The sequence below is a fragment of the Trichomycterus rosablanca genome, chromosome 8 (genome assembly GCF_030014385.1).
Source record: "Trichomycterus rosablanca isolate fTriRos1 chromosome 8, fTriRos1.hap1, whole genome shotgun sequence".
NCBI lineage: Eukaryota > Metazoa > Chordata > Actinopteri > Siluriformes > Trichomycteridae > Trichomycterus > Trichomycterus rosablanca.
In genome coordinates this window covers 9,997,210-10,013,523 of record NC_085995.1, presented here as the reverse complement: position 1 = coordinate 10,013,523, position 16,314 = coordinate 9,997,210, and the positions used below count along the sequence as shown (strand labels likewise).

Here is a 16,314-nt window from a genome sequence, read left to right as displayed (position 1 = left end):
AAATATGCATAGGTTGTACAAATATGAAAAAAAAATTACATTTTGTTTCTTTTTAAGTTATTATAAAACTCATATTGTGATTTTTATAATGAATTGATCACTTTTTAGCATTTTATTAGAGCAGAGAAGTTTTAAAGTCTGGGTTGGGGACAAGGCCAAAGTAGCAAAATATTGATGTTTAAATCATCATAAAAAATGAAAATCATAATTATTTTGGTATGTAATTTTTTTTAGTGATGCAATGAATGATCTTTTTAATACCTAAAATATTTGTTTTGTAATAAAGTATTTTTAACACAAATTTATAACTTAGGGACGTAAAAGTTCCCCCAGTTGAAGAATCACCCATATATATATATATATATATATATATATAAAATAGCTGGCATATGAAATACAACAAATCTGTTAATACATTTACAGCATTTAGCAGACGCTTTAATCCAAAGCGACTTACAGTACTGTGACACTATACAATCTAAGCAATTGAGGGTTAAGGGCCTTGCTCAAGGGCCCAACAGCAACCTGGCAGTGGTGAGGTTTGAACCGACAACCTTCTGATTACTGGACCAGCACCTTAACCACTAGGCTACAGCTGCCCTAGGTTATAAACTAATGTATTTTCTTATAACTGAGTACAATGGACTGTATGTCGCGGTTTCTGGGTGGAACAGTTGGATTTTCTGTGTTGGACGCAATGCGGCGCTGGAGGACTCGGAAACTGTGGCTGATTCTCTCCCGCTGCTGTCTGATGCTACACTGTCCTTGGTCTGCTCACCGAAAACAGCCTACACAGCCCTTGTTTGGTTTATTCAATAAACATGTCCACTACGACCGGCGGCGGAGAGTTCGGAAACCCTCTGCGAAAATTTAAGCTTGTCTTTTTGGGCGAGCAGAGTGGTGAGTAACCTCTGTCATTAAATATTAAACGATCAAATTCACAAACAACACCGATTAGACAGGCCGAGTCGAGGGATGCTCCCTGCCAGCTGACAGACGTGGCTAATCTAACGTTAGCTTGCTAGTGAGATAAGGCCTCGTAGTGTATTGATTAAAAACACAACACTGAACGATAAACCTGGATTAACACGAATAGATATTTCATATTACATTATTTAAGTTAGTATAATATGCTATAATATATTATAGTAACGTTATTTAACGCGAAAAATATGTAATTGTTGACTGAGGTGTGTAGTTAGCTCAAAGCTATCGCTAGCTAGTTTGGTGAATCTAGCTGGGTTTACGTTAAGACACGGGCTGCGTCCCAAACAGCGTAGTACATACTAAATAGTATGTACACACCCTATTAGTGGAATACCTTTTAATCATGCTATTAAGTACGAGAGTTTGATGTTTAAGACACAGCCAAGGTATCTAGTTAGCCCTATATTAACATTAACCAACCGGCTAACGTGTATTAGCTAGCTTAATAATATTACACACTGGTAATATTACGAATTCGTTGTTTTAAATGTATTTTTGCGAGCGTTTGTATTGGAACATGCTGACATAGACACGGCGGGTTTTTAATATTTAACATAATGCCATTCTAAACTGTCGCTAGCAGGTTACAAATGATGGCTAAACTGTTAGCAATATCTGCACCAATCACTGTCAGTTTACTTTGATTAGCTAGGGTTAGCTATCCGATTTGTCAGACAGTATGAGTCACACCGCACATATCAGCTCTTTATAGTAATTAACAAAATAACAGAAGGTTGTTATAACATGTCTGTGACTGAAACATTCAATATGTACTAGATGTGTAAAAAAAGGCCTTCGGAACTAACACCACTCCCTGTGCCAACTCACCAACCTTAGTTTAGAATCCTACTTCAATACATGGCTGCTTGATTGTACATTTTGTACATTATCTTCCAAAATTATTAGTTAAACATTAATTATAGCACCCAGTTTTGTCTGGTACATCTACCTTAATTTCCTTTGGGATTAATAAAGTATCTATCTATCTATCTATCTATCTATCTATCTATCTATCTATCTATCTATCTATCTATCTACATCAGCTGTAGCCTAGTGGTTAAGGTACTGAACCAGTGATCAGAAGGTCGCTGGTTCAAGTCCCACCACTGCCAGGGTGCTGCTGTTGGGCCCTTGAGCAAGGCCCTTAACCCTCAATTGCGCCGACTGTATACTGGTGTTTGCTAAATGTTGAAAATGTCTATCTATCTATCATTTGTTAATATACAAAGCATTTTTATTTCTGCCCCATCCATTAATAGGATTATGTATTGACCAGGTAATAATTTGGATTTATCAGCACATCAGAAATACTGAGTGTGGGGAGCTGGTACCATTGCAGGAGCGGAATGAATCACCAGTGTTGCCACTCTCCATTTTAAGAATTTAGAAGATCTTGCCACAAAATGTCAAGATTGTACTAAAAATCCCAAGTAACTGAAAACAACCAAAATTGTGAAGATTTATATAACGCATTCTCACAATTATACACAAAAACAAAAATCCTGCCGCTCAGGTGGCGCAGCGGTGAAAACACATGCTGCAACCGGAGCTGGATCTTGAATACATCGTGTCGAATCTCAGCTCTGCCATGCCAGCCGAGGCTGAGCAGCTATATGAACAACGATTGGCCTGTTGTTCAGATGGGCAGGACTAGGGCCGGATGTGGGTCTCTCTCTGTCGGAGTGGTGCAATTACGACCTCTGCTGGCTGATTAGAGGCGCCTACACAGAGATGAGGAAGGAGTGCTCTTAGGGTGTGTCTCTCCGCACACAACGCTAGGTGGCACAACACTCATCAATGTGTAGGTGATAAGATGCAGGCGGCTGCTGCTCACGTGTTGGAGGGGGCGTGGGTTAGCTTCGATCTCCTCGGTCAGGGCAGGGATCGGCAGAGAGGAAGCATGATGCAGTTGGGCAAATTGGATTCACTAAAGGGGGAGAAAATGGGGAGAAAATGCAAAAAAAAAAAAAATCCTGAATTAACTAATAAAGAAAAAGCGAGATCATTATCAGTATTAATATGTACAAATTGCAATACTGTATAAAAAAATATTAATGTCTTTCAAACAATGTCTAATCTGTCTAATCTGATTCATTCTCAGTATCGGACTCCGAAAGTCCGGTAACAATATTAATCAGATCAGATTTTAAACTGTTTACACGGGCGGCACAGCAAGAAGGTCCTGGGTTCGATCCCTATGTGGGGCGGTCCGGGTTTGCATGTTCTCACTGTGTCCGCGTGGGTTTCCTCCGGGTGCTCCCACAGTCCCACAGTCCAAAGACATGAAAGTGAGGTGAATTGGAGACACTAAATTGTCCAAGACTGTGTTCAATATAATCTTGTGTAATGAGTAACTACAGTTTCTGTCATGAGTGTAATCAAACTGTAAAACGTTAAAATCCTAATAAATAAACAAACAAACAAACTGTTTACACTACGACGATTGACACGGATTTATTCCTGCAATCTATTGCAACAATTTCCAAAAAACTGAAGTAAAATGCACGAATGACAACAGAAGTGACGGCATGTTATTGCACCCAAGAAAATGTAAGTAAGTAAGGAAGTAAACGTACATTAGCTGTAGAAATGGCCAGCGACAACCAAAGGTTATCATTTAGTACTAGTACGCTTTGTCATTTCTTATTTATGACTGTAGACCATAAAAATTGCTTAAGTGCAAATTAAAAATGCTAAGATTACTTAGCTAAATCCCAGGTCGATCCCACAAATCCTAAGATCTTGGGAAAAATCCAAAGGAGTGGCAACACTGCAAATCACACGTTCAATTGCTGAGTGGGTATTCACAGTCTTAAGAATTTGGACACCTTCGAACAACAGATATCAGTGCACCCTTGGTGCTGGTCCCAAGCTCATATAAAATAGGAGGGTTGCGTCAGGAAGGGCATCCAGTGCATATCAATTATGCAGACAAATGATTCGCTGTGACAACCCCTAATTGGAACAGCTGGAACAAATCATTAATCATTTGCACGTCTTACACAAATGCTCAGTTACGGTTTAATTAAGTTGCTGTATTTAACATATAAATTATGGCAAAACAGAAATTATTACTTGGAAAAATCAACGAAACAAGGAATTTAACAAAGGGTTTTAAATTAATCATAGGACTCTATTAAGACATATCTGTTTTGTAGTTGCCTGGGAACAGAAATAAATGAAATATGTACTACTAATTACAGACCACCATTAAATATAGGTGCAATTAAGTACTGGCCAGTAAAAGCAATAACCAAACAAAGTGAATCCTCTTTTAGAATTCATAAAAATAGTTTACACCTTAAATAACAAAGGGTATTCCCTGGAGTAATCAAGTACATTTGGGGTTTAACTCAGGCGCTTGGGTGGTGCACGGTAAAACGCTAGCCCACTACTGCTGAGATCCCAGGTTTGAATCCCAGCTGTCCTATCGACCAGTCAGGTGATTGTCCCTGAGATCTCATGACGTAGCATGAACAGACCTTGCCTCTCACAAACACAGCCAATTGTGTTTGTGTGGGTGCCCGGCCAAGCTGGTGGCTTTGGTGACTCAGGTGCAGTCTCAGTGCCCATGCAGCTAAGTTGGGACTTTCTTCAATACGAAATAGACACTAATATCTACAGCTAGGACAAAATCCAAAAATGATCTGCTCAAGAACAATTCATTAAATAAACATCCAGTCTGGATCTTCAGCAATATTTCTGACTATGCTCTTAGGACTCCAGATGTATGCACTTGTTGTGTGTGTATATATAGGAGCAGTCCTCAATAAATGGTCAGGGTATGCATATAGACCATTTTGTACAACTAAAATATTTTTTCTTTTCTCTGCAGTTGGGAAGACTTCTCTAATCACCAGGTTTATGTATGACAGCTTTGATAATACTTACCAGGTATGACTGTGTAGCTGTATTGGTGTTTTATTTTAGCCATAAGAATGAATTGTAAAAAGGTAGTTTCAGTAGTTGTGTGTGAGTCGAATAAATATATACATGACTTTCTTTTGTTTTTTAGGCAACAATTGGTATTGACTTTTTATCAAAAACCATGTACCTGGAAGATCGTACGGTAAGAACCGTTTAGTGCCATTAACTTTCAGATCTATAAGTGTTTATTTTCTTGTATTGTTCTGAAATACAGAAGGTTTTTGCCCACCTACTGTGTATGAATTTAGTTTGTTTAGTTTTATTTTCTAGAGACTTTACAGCCTGACTTTTAATCTTTAAATAAACACAGCATAATGTATCGCATGACTGTCATACTTTTTTTAACACTTAAAAGGCATTTTAGTCAACATTTTTTGCAGATGTGCATGCATGACCCTCATTTTATACATAATTATGAAACCGTTTGGACGCCACTGGTCAAACTCCATGTGTTGGTCATTTCTTTCTGGATTTCCCCCCTGTATCTCCAAGTTTAGTCATTTTCAATTCCCTCTCGTGAATCCGCTGTCGCTTGTACAACCTCTGATCAAGGAGAGCCGGATCACCACACGTCCCTACCATGTATCCAATCTTCAGCCACTGCTTATCACCTGCCAGTGTTGGGTTCCTCTACAGCAGTGGTCCCCAACCACCAGGTACTGGTCCGTGGGTCGCGGACTGGTACTGGTCCGTGGGTCATTTATTACCAGGTCGCACAGAAAGAATAAATAATTAGAGATCGCTACATCAGCAATGAAAACACTACTTTTTACGGGTGTTATTGTCCCCAATCACACCTAGGTGGGAGCTGCGTCTCGTTGCAGCAAAAAAAAGCTCATTTGTGAGTGGTACAGTTATTCTATTTTAAATCCCCCCTGCCCCTGCTGGTCTGTGAAATTATATCTTATATGAAACCGGTCCGTGGTGCAAAAAAGGTTGAGGACCGCTGCTCTACAGAGCCGTATCACATACGGACAGCTACGCTAAGCTTCATATAACCCAACACACCCATCCCTTTCCAAACTTGCACCAGCTCCCATACCAGTCCTGGAAATCACATATTGCAGCTGGAAGAGACCTTGTTTGACTTTTCTCCCTTAAAACATGGCCAATTATTTTAGCTTGGACACCTGGTCTGGTTGATGGCTCTGCTGGGATAGAACACTCTGCGGTATTGTGTTGGGGCTTTAGACCCCTGCACCACCTGAGCTTCCTGTGGCATCATTTTAGCACTCGCTACATATTATGTTTATTTTGGTCCATTATGTTAAATTCAGCAAAATTACCACACAGAATTTGACCAGAGGCTTTTAAACGTTAAGTTTTATGTATTGTACCATTTATTTTCATTTTTAATTTTTGGTTTGGTTGTCTTTGTCCACCCTCACCCCAATCATGGCTGTTTGCTTAATGGGGCTCTTGTGGCTCATGTTGTATGGACGCTGATAGATTCGGCTGCAGTTGTGGGACACAGCAGGGCAGGAGCGCTTCCGTAGCCTCATCCCCAGCTACATCCGTGACTCAGCAGCCGCTGTGGTGGTGTATGATATAGCAAGTAGGTAGTCGGTGCTCTGGCTTCACTCCATCATGATGCCTGAAGCACGTGGTGGAGTGGATTTGAGCTGGCAGGGTTGAATGGCACTCGCATAGCTTTGGATATGTTGGACAACTTTGAACTTGATGTGCAGTTAAATCATTGATGCAACAATTAAAGCAGGTGACCATGGCTAAACAATTGCATTATTGGTTACAGGCACTTGAGCATTAATTAATTGCTAAATTTATCTATTAGCAAAGTAGTGGTAGAACATGGAGAGAGGACCGCACAAGTGCACCTAGATGGTGTTTACAAAGTGTGTCCAGTGTTACTTGAGCAGGAAGAGTGCCATTCCTAGTGAGTGCCAGGAGCAAGAAAGGAAAGAGCAATCTTCCAATCACAACCGCTTGTGTGCATGTGATGATTTTTTTCTAACATCTTAAATCATCTAAATAATTCACTGATCTCTAGACCTGCCTTTTTCTGATTTCTAGATGGTTGTTTTATCCCTTATTTATCCAGCTTCCTTCTTAATACTGTTGTGTCTTCTTTTTAATGTCAATTCTTGTCTGTTTGCTGCTGCTATTCTCTTCTGCATGCTGTCAACTGGGTCTTCAGGTTCGGCTGCAGCTGTGGGACACTGCAGGGCAGGAGCGCTTTCGTAGCCTCATCCCCAGCTACATCCGTGACTCCACTATCGCTGTAGTGGTCTATGACATCACCAGTGAGTCTGAGCAACCACTCATTTGTTCAGAAAATCTTTGTAGCCCCAAGTAGCATAATCCAGAGGTTAAAGGGGTTCCATTTTCGTTCTTGCTGGTGCCTCACCTCTGGGTTGCTCCATTCTTTTGACTAAATCATATATTACATGATTATTGTGGGTTTAAAAATGTTCGCACTTCTTCTATGTTGTGCTATTCTTTATCCATACCTTTTGCTAATAGGAGCTCTGCATTTTCCATAGACAAACATTGGCTGTAATTGGGCACAGACACAAGCCAGTGTTAGACTGTGCACTGTCCTGAAACACAAGTGCCTCAAATGAGAGCTTAAACGACTGTACGATTGTTGTGATGGTTCGAGTCGTTACAGAGACGCAGTTATAATTTAATGGGACACCTGCGCCTTTTAGTGCAACTGGTGACATCGTAGTCATGGCAACTAACTTTGACATTCGCTGAGAAGCCGTGTGACTTTTACGGCAAAAGAACGCGGGTAGTAATGTAAACAATAATAATAAATACAAATAATTATCTTGCAGTATAATACAGAAGCATGGTCTGTAAGTAGTGGCATTTATATTCTCAGTTGTTAGTAAATGTTTAGTGAGTATATCACAGCGCTTTAGTTACAAATTTACCATAATTAAGTACTGTTGTTACCGTTACTATAGCAATTAGTATCTTTACACAAAATGCTAACTCCTTAGCGCTATTTTACGTTTGGTTAAATCTCATATTGTACCAGATGTAACACTCGACTACATCTGTGTGCTTTTTACTGTATTAAGTTCTTTATTGTTTTTATTGTTTGTATTTTTACTTCATTCTGGTGCACACAGTGTATCACACAGCTGGGAAGCAAATAAAACCGACTGTATTCTGAAGAGAGCTGTCTGTCTGTCTGTCTGTCTAGCTGAGAAAGGGGGATAAACTCTTAGTGAGGGCAGAAAAATTGTCTTAAAATACACTGTAAAATCCTACATTAACTGCATCTCTCAAAATGCATGCTGATTTTGTGACCTGCAAAGTGACACAACCCGGCAGTAGATGATGTTAAGAAATATTTACACATAATCCCAAAATGTACAAGAAGATAAGTAAGAAAATTAAACAGAAGGAGGAAATTTAATGAAAGTGAAAACAAGTTTGTGCTTCAGGAAGAGAAACCGGTATGTCTCTTGTGTTATGAGGTCGTGTCTGTGGTAAAGGAGGACAATATAAATGCAGAATTTAGCCTCCCAAGAAAAACAACAGACTGCAATCTCAGCAGGATACATTACAATCGGCCCTTTGAGGGCCACCATAATGCTGATGTGGCCCTCGGTGAAAATGAGTTTGACACCCCTGGTCTAGAGCTTAATGGATTGGGTTTCCATGACTGAGCCGCAGCAGTGGTGGAAACTCGTTCTCTCATTCAGGGACTGATGTATTATGATCTTCGAGTGTTCAACCTGTACAACAGGTTCTGGTCAGGTTGATTACAAATATTTCTGTTAGCAGTGGGTAAGACTAAAACACCTAAACTCAGTAATTAGAATGGATATCAACATACTTGGCCATATTGTGTATATTAAATGAACTACTGGGAATGGTTTAGTGCCAAAACTATGGTACAATTGTACCAAAAATGTACAATTGTGCATTTTATAAATTCACTGAAACATATTGTATAAGCAAATTCAGGTTTCTGACCAGTACCAGCTTCAGTACACTGGAAAATGTACAGCTCTGACTAAACTGCTCTTTAACTGTCTTTCTAACTTGTATACTAACAGTTTACATGCTTGATCTTCTAAAATCTTGCTTCAGCGTGTTTTCTGTTTTGTGTTGTAATTAGAATCTGTTGTGCTATATAAGTATCTGCACATTCTGACCCATCAGCTAAAATAAACACACATTCATTTTCTTTTTAGATCTTAACTCATTTCAGCAGACTTCCAAATGGATAGATGATGTCCGAACAGAGAGAGGAAGTGATGTCATTATCATGCTGGTTGGCAACAAAACAGACTTGGCTGATAAAAGGTACAGTGTTGTTGTACGTGTGACCCTAACTGTGCGTAAGATTGTACTGTGTCCACCTCCACCTTCCACTTCCAAATGCTTCTTTTACCCTTTCGAGCTGCTTGTGTGTTCAGTCACTTTTCATTTGAATTACTCCTTTGATGATTATGATTTGAATACAACACCATTCCTAAGTTTTGATTTGCATTAATGTGTATCACTATTGCTTTACTTTGGTATGACATTTCCATTTGATTTCGTTTGATATTTTTCTTTTTCTTTATCACTGTTGTCTTTCCATACTTCATTTTGATTTGATTCATTTCCACACCCTTTTACACTGGACTATGGCAGACAAGTTTCAGTAGAGGCTGCAGAGAAGAAAGCTCGGGATCTCAATGTGATGTACATAGAGACCAGCGCCAAGGCTGGTTATAACGTCAAGCAGGTAGGTTTTAAACCTCAGGTGTGTAGACAAAACTGCAGAGGGGATTAAAATAATCTCATACTCTCATGTGAGTCCGATGTGCTGTTATACCTTAACTATGTGTATCTGTATGCAATACAGTCACCCCATATATCCCTCTATAGATCAGATCCCTCTATAGATTTTGCCCATCTATCTCCCCACCTAGTAATTTTCAGTTCCTGATTGTGAATCCGTAGCTACTTGCGCAACCCCCGATCTAAACAAGAAAAGCCGGATCACCACTCGCCCCTTTTAGCGTGTGTGCAATCTTTGGCCACTTCTTATCACCTGCCAGTGTTGGTTCACACACAGAGCCATATCACATATGGAGAGCCATGGTAAGCTCCATGTGAAGGTCACTGGTCAAACCCTACCATTGCCAAGATGCTACTGTTAGGCCATTAATCCTCAGTTGCTTAAATTGTATTAGGTCACAACTGTAAGTGACTTTGGATGAAAGAATCTGCTGAACACATTAAATGTAAATGTAATACTGAATTCATTTAATTGGCACATACTGTAAGTGCAAAAGCTGTTTGGCTGCTTACCACATGAATACAGCCTAACTCTTGGATGGCAGCTGTGTTTACACATACACATAGTTAAGCAAAAAGCTACTCTGCGACCAGGTGGCGGAGCAAGATATTCCACTAGCACACCAGCGCTGAGAATTCTGAACACCCCGGTTCGAATTTCGGCTCTGCCACCGGTCAACTGGGCACCGTCTAGCGGGCACAGTTGGCAGTGCCTGCAGCAGACAACAATTGGGATGACCGGACTAAAGTGGGTGGGGTCTTCAAACGCTGTGTAAGGACCGTGGTTAGCAGATAGAGGTGCCTGTGCAGAAAGCATGGGTGAAAAGAAGGTGTGTGAGCAGCAACATACCCTGCTCGAATGCAATCAGGGATCCCCAGCAGCGGAAGACAGATTGACTACGCTAAATCGGGAGAAAAAGGGGGAGAAAATGCATAAATAAACTGAAAAAAAGCTACTCTATTGCCAAAAGTATGTGGACACCCAATCTAATTATTGAGCTCAGGTGTTCTAGCCACACCAGTTGCTAAATGGTGTATAGAATCAATTAAAAGACTCATAGGCTAGAACTCCAATGACGTGCACACAGCTCTGATTTTAACCCCTATGGACACCTTTGGGATGAATTGGAATGTTAATTGCAAGTCAGGATTCTACGTCCAACATGAGTGCCTGACCTAAAAAGTCTTCTTTGGACTAACTGGGGACAGGTACCCAAAGACGCACTCAAATCTTGGGGAAAAGCTTTTCAGAAAAGATGAGGCTTATATAGCCACAATAGCAATTCTAACCCCATGCTATTGGTTTTGAAATAGGATGTTCAACAAACTCATGTTCGGGTGTACACATACTTTTGGCATGACATCTTTGCTAATTCCGGTGTATTTTTGACCAAAAAGTTAAACGTTTTGTGTAATTAGAGTTTTCTGTGTGAAATTTATTGGTGGTTTTGGCCTGCCCGCTGTCTCTACTTAACTTCAGAAAGCATAATATGAGAGAACTAATCTTTCCCCCTTTTCCTATTACTAATTTAACATTACATTTTATCTTTTTCTCTTTCTCCTCTTCTGTTCTTCCTGGCATTGTTTCCTCTTTCCTTTTTATATACCCCCCTCCCTGCTCCAACCTGAGCAGACAGATCACCACGGAAGAGGGCGAGCAGAGGGCTAAGGAACTGAATGTCATGTTCATTGAAACCAGTGCAAAAACTGGCTACAATGTCAAACAGGTATAAACTCGAGTGAAACCGGGACATTCCAGCCCCTCATCAGCCAACCCTTTCTACTGCTACTCATTACTTTCCCAAAACCTTTTGTTTTGCTGTCTCTTTTCTCCTTGCCCAGGGTATAGTCAGACATTATTTTCTTTGGTTATTTAGCATGTGTAGTTCATTAAGAGTTGTCGTTTGGTCACCTTCTCTAATTTACAAGCTTGAACAAGCTTAGGTTTGAGCTGTTTACTTGTAGTGCTTGTCATGAGCATCCTCTGCAATGCTACGTTCTCCAAAACAGGCTATGTTGAGCTGATGCTCTAGAGATCAGGTATTTAAATGATCATTTCAAGAATCATGTCTTTTGTTCCTTGTTTATTACCAAAATCAGAGATCAGTTCAGGAACACATGATTGTAGTTTGATCTGTCTTTATGTATATTTATATTTCACAATGTATAACGGAACACTTTCATATTTTTACAGCTGTTTAGACGTGTTGCTGCAGCCTTGCCTGGGATGGATAGTGCGCCAGAGAAAAGCAAAGAGGACAGTATCCTTTAACAGGCTAAATTTGGCATGTTTTATTCCGAAAATTGTTATGGTTGGTCAATAAGATAGTTGATATATAATCATGTTGAGTGGGGTGTAATGAAATTTGTTTACCAGTCAGTCACGATACACTTTAAATGAGTCACCCCATTTTAAAATGTATTAAAGAACGTACAATCTGCATCACTCTGGCCCACACACACACGCACACGTACAAGGTCAATAAAAAAAAACAAATAAAAAAAAAAAACAGGTAAGAGGCACTCAGGTGGCACAGCAGGATATTTCCCTAACACACCAGCTCCAAGACTGGTTCGAGTCTCGGCTCTGCTACCGGTCGTCTGGGCGCCATCTAGCAGGCACAATTGGCAGTGCCTGCAGACACAAATTTGCCACCGTGTCTGCTGGGTTGGGGAAATTACCTGACTAAGTGGGTGAGGTACAACAGATAGAGGCATCTGTGCAGAAGCACGGGCGTAAAGAAGGGTCTCGTGAGCAGCAAATTTCCACTTTTCAAACGCAATCAGGGATCCACAGCAGCAGTGGACAAATTGACTATGATAAATCGGGAGAAAAAGGGAGAAAATACATAAATAAATAGAAAAAAGGTATATGGGGAGCCTGAGACAATGGACACAACCACTAGATGATGATGATGACACCTCGCATTCAGAGTTATCTGTTTAATAACTTGTCCATGATAGTTTGTAAGTTTCACTCAGCACTCTCGTAATGCATTAAGTAGTTCTGGGGGAGAAAACAGTGTAACTACAGTGTATGTCTAAATGTGAATGAAATGTATTATATTGAATAATGTACTTAACTAAATGCTCTTAGTGATTGACATTAAACTGGAGAAGTCTCCTGAACTGCCGGTGACTGAAAGCAGCTGCTCTTGCTAGTACCCACCCCGGATCCACACCATCTCGGCCTCCTCCCCACCAACAGCTTGTCTCTCGGTGGCCCTGTGCCATTAGTCAGAGCTTTTTTTTTCCTCTTGACTCAGTGACTTTTCGGAGTAACCGTGTGGATGTGCTATTACTCTGTAATTAAACAGATTATTAAAATAAGTATATATATAAATGTTAAAGGGAAAAAGTCAAGACATCACAGTATAAGTAAAACCCTCATAAGATTTTCATCTGTTTTAACTGCATGGCATTATATATAATTGCAGAGTGATGTGGCTCATCTGCTCTTGCAGTTTTTTTTGGGCATTAGTGTTACATCTCACGTGTTGGATCAATGTCCTCATGTCATTTTTATTTCAGTAAACAAAATAACAGGGGGGGCTAAAAAGCAGTGTGTGATATTTTTCATTTGCAGTTTTTTCCCCTTCTCATTAGCAGCTATTTTATAAGGAGGTAGTCTGTAAGGAGCCGGTTCTGATCCAAACATTATAGTACAGACCTTTCATAACTTTAGGTCAATTTAAGGTTGAATGTCATGTCAATATTTAAAGAAAAAGTCATTTGGACAACTGTTAGAGATCAGTATACAGTCTTTCTTTCAGGGTATCTGTGTATGGCCAAAGAAAACTTGATAAAAGTAGGAAAATATAGACGAGTCTTCATTCTAGTCAGGATCTTTTACTCGTTTGCATCTTTTTACACATCTCTGTAGGAAACTGCATGCACATACCTGTAGTATCTAACTGAGACAAGTGGATGTATATTCTCAAAAAACGTTTTCTAGATACTAGATGTCATTATAACATGCAGTCTGTGTTATGTAACCTATCTGTAAATTTATAAGACCTAACCCTAAAGTAAAAGGACGTATGTACTAATACTGCATAAATACCTAGGTAAACACAAGGTTTCTTGAGGTAAAGGAAAGAAGTCGTTCACACTAGATGGTGTTCTGAATTTTTGCAGCTGAATCTGCTCTCTGCTCTGTACTCACTGCCACTTGTTTTGCTTGTGTTGGTTACACTATTGTAGAACCAGCATGCTCTGTAAGGGTGGTTGTAACATAAAGTGCCGTGCTTGTTTTGCTCAGTCGGGTCAGAGTGCACCAAATCACAGCATTTTGGTTTCGAGAGGCCTGCTGATTTGCATAGAGCCGCAGAGGCTTAGTAAGCAGAATATCCGGATTTTTTTTGTACGCAGTCAACGCTTAGTGTAGAAAAATGTTTTGAGGAGTTGTTTCACGAGCATGTGTTGCTAATGCTCGTTTTATAACTGTTGGTTTTACGTGTTAATTTATTTCGCACTCAAAAAGAAACAATGTGTTGTATGCTTGACCTGAAAGTTCATTAAAACTTGAGGAAACAATCAGTTGTTTTTATGGCTTGCTCTGCTTTGGCTACTGTATCACAGAGACCTGGTTGTGTAAGTTTTTCATCACTATGGTAAATTTTCCCTATCAATTGTATGCTGTGTATGTATTTGTAAGAATATAGCTTGACTGGATCTATAGTTGCGTGTGCACAAACACTCAGCTGTACATTTTGACACCATGGTGCACAGCAAGCTTGTTTTGATGTTAGCATTTGACATTACACAGATATGTATTTAATTACACGAAACGAATCTCTTGAACAGCTCTACACATGCCGTAACTGATTGAATACTCTGCAGTGTGCTATTCTAAAATGTATTAGTTGAAATATGCTGTCTAGTGTTAGCAAAATTTGTGTGAAAAATCTGCTGTTAAAAAAAGGTTGAAAAACTGAGGTGTATCACATTAAATAAAGATATTTCACCAAATATTTAGTGTCATTATTTTGTGTTTATAATGTTTTATGTATGAGTTTTAGAGGTTAAACATTGTATGTTTAATCCCCAGTGACCAAATGTTATTCCAGTAATGGGGCTTAAATATGATAATCACAGGGTCATGTGTGTGTGGTTTATTATGCATGAACCACAACTCTGCATATGTGTGTGTGTGTGCAAATATGTGTGCATGGTGCCCTGGGATTTACCAGCATTCCATCCACAATGCACTCCTGCCACATCCAGTTTCCTTAGTAACAGTTCAGAATCAACTACAATTGAACAGAAATGAATGATTACAATATTTTCTTATCTTTTTAGTTAAACGAAAACTCAACACTTTAATATAAGAAACAATTGCACTATTGAGAAAATATTTCCAGTTAACCTTGGTCTTGTCCTCAGTACATGAGCAATACTGGTGGAATACCAATAAATGACTGGTGGTATCATGTCACATCCACCACATGCAATCTGAATGATCATGCAGTGTTTTAAACGATTATTAAAATGTAAAAGATTTTTGGCTACATTAAACATTTTTGTTATAAGTCTAGGTGCAATAGTATGGGACAGTGATAAAATAAAAGTATTATTACTATGTCTTTAATTAAGAAACTATGTTTTTAAATTGTCTCACTATAATATAGGGAATAATTTAGGCCTTAGGCCTTTAGATAAATCGGTATTCCCCTTAAGTTTTTAAATCTATATGATTGTTTTAAATATGCATTTTGTAATGCTTTAGATCTATAGTACACAATGTATTGTAAATGCTAAATACAATCCTTAAAATTAGAAGCTAAGTGGTACACATAGCTTTTAAAGTATTCATCATATTGCTCCAAAACAAGTTGTATTTTATCAGGTGTAACCCACATTACATACTACAACTCTTATACTGACACTTTTACCCTGTATTACATAATAAAAAACAGATTTTTATTCAAAACTTCAATAGCATTTAAAGTATTCAGCATATTAGTAACTTCAATAGCATTTAAATTATTCAGCATATTAGTAACTTCAATAGCTTTTAAAATATTTATCAAATTGTTCTAAAATAAGTTGTATTTTATCAAGTGTGCCCCACATTACACACTACAACTTTTACACTGATACTTTTACCCTGTATTACATAATAAAAAACAGATTTTCATTCATAAATTCAAAAGCATTTAAAGTATTCAGCATATTAGTAACTCCAATAGCTTTTAAAATATTCATCAAATTGCTCCAAAACAAGTTGTATTTTATCAAGTGTAACCCACATTACATACTACAATTTTTATTTTGACACTTTAACTTTTTAATACCTAATAAAAAACTGATTTTTATCCATGACTTTAATACCATTAAAAGGATTTAGCATAACAATAATCTCAATAGCATTGCAAGTATTCAGCATATTAATAACTTCAATAGCTTTTAAAGTATTCATCAAATTTCTCCAAAACAAGTATTTTATTAAGTGTGTAATGCACTTGGAGATGGAGCGACGAACTGTGTTCACTGACAATGGTTTTCTGAAGTGTTCCTGAGCCCATGTGGTAATATCCGTTACAGAATGATGTCGGTTTTTAATGCAGTGCCGCCTGAGGGATCGAAGGTCACGGGCAATCAATGTTGGTTTTCGGCCTTGCCGCTTACTTG

At 38.9% G+C, this 16,314-nt stretch overlaps 1 protein-coding gene across 5 annotated transcripts; it reads left to right on the top strand.

The window, feature by feature from the left end:
- Window positions 1–650: 650 nt before the first annotated feature.
- rab41 (RAB41, member RAS oncogene family) lies at window positions 651–14,644 on the top strand. Of its 5 annotated transcripts, none has more exons than XM_063000499.1 (8): window positions 651–900; window positions 4,823–4,881; window positions 5,003–5,056; window positions 6,364–6,469; window positions 9,087–9,198; window positions 11,315–11,408; window positions 11,876–11,942; window positions 12,779–14,644. In XM_063000499.1, the coding sequence occupies exons 1-8, from the start codon at window positions 822–824 to the stop codon at window positions 12,841–12,843; spliced, it is 636 nt and encodes a 211-aa protein (XP_062856569.1). In that variant the 5' UTR covers window positions 651–821; the 3' UTR covers window positions 12,844–14,644. The 5 variants fall into 5 exon arrangements, with proteins under 5 accessions (XP_062856569.1, XP_062856568.1, XP_062856567.1 ...); XM_063000498.1 differs by lacking the exon at window positions 6,364–6,469 and adding an exon at window positions 7,070–7,175 and having other exon boundaries at window positions 653–900; XM_063000497.1 differs by lacking the exon at window positions 11,315–11,408 and adding an exon at window positions 9,532–9,625 and having other exon boundaries at window positions 657–900.
- The last annotated feature ends 1,670 nt before the right edge of the window (window positions 14,645–16,314 follow it).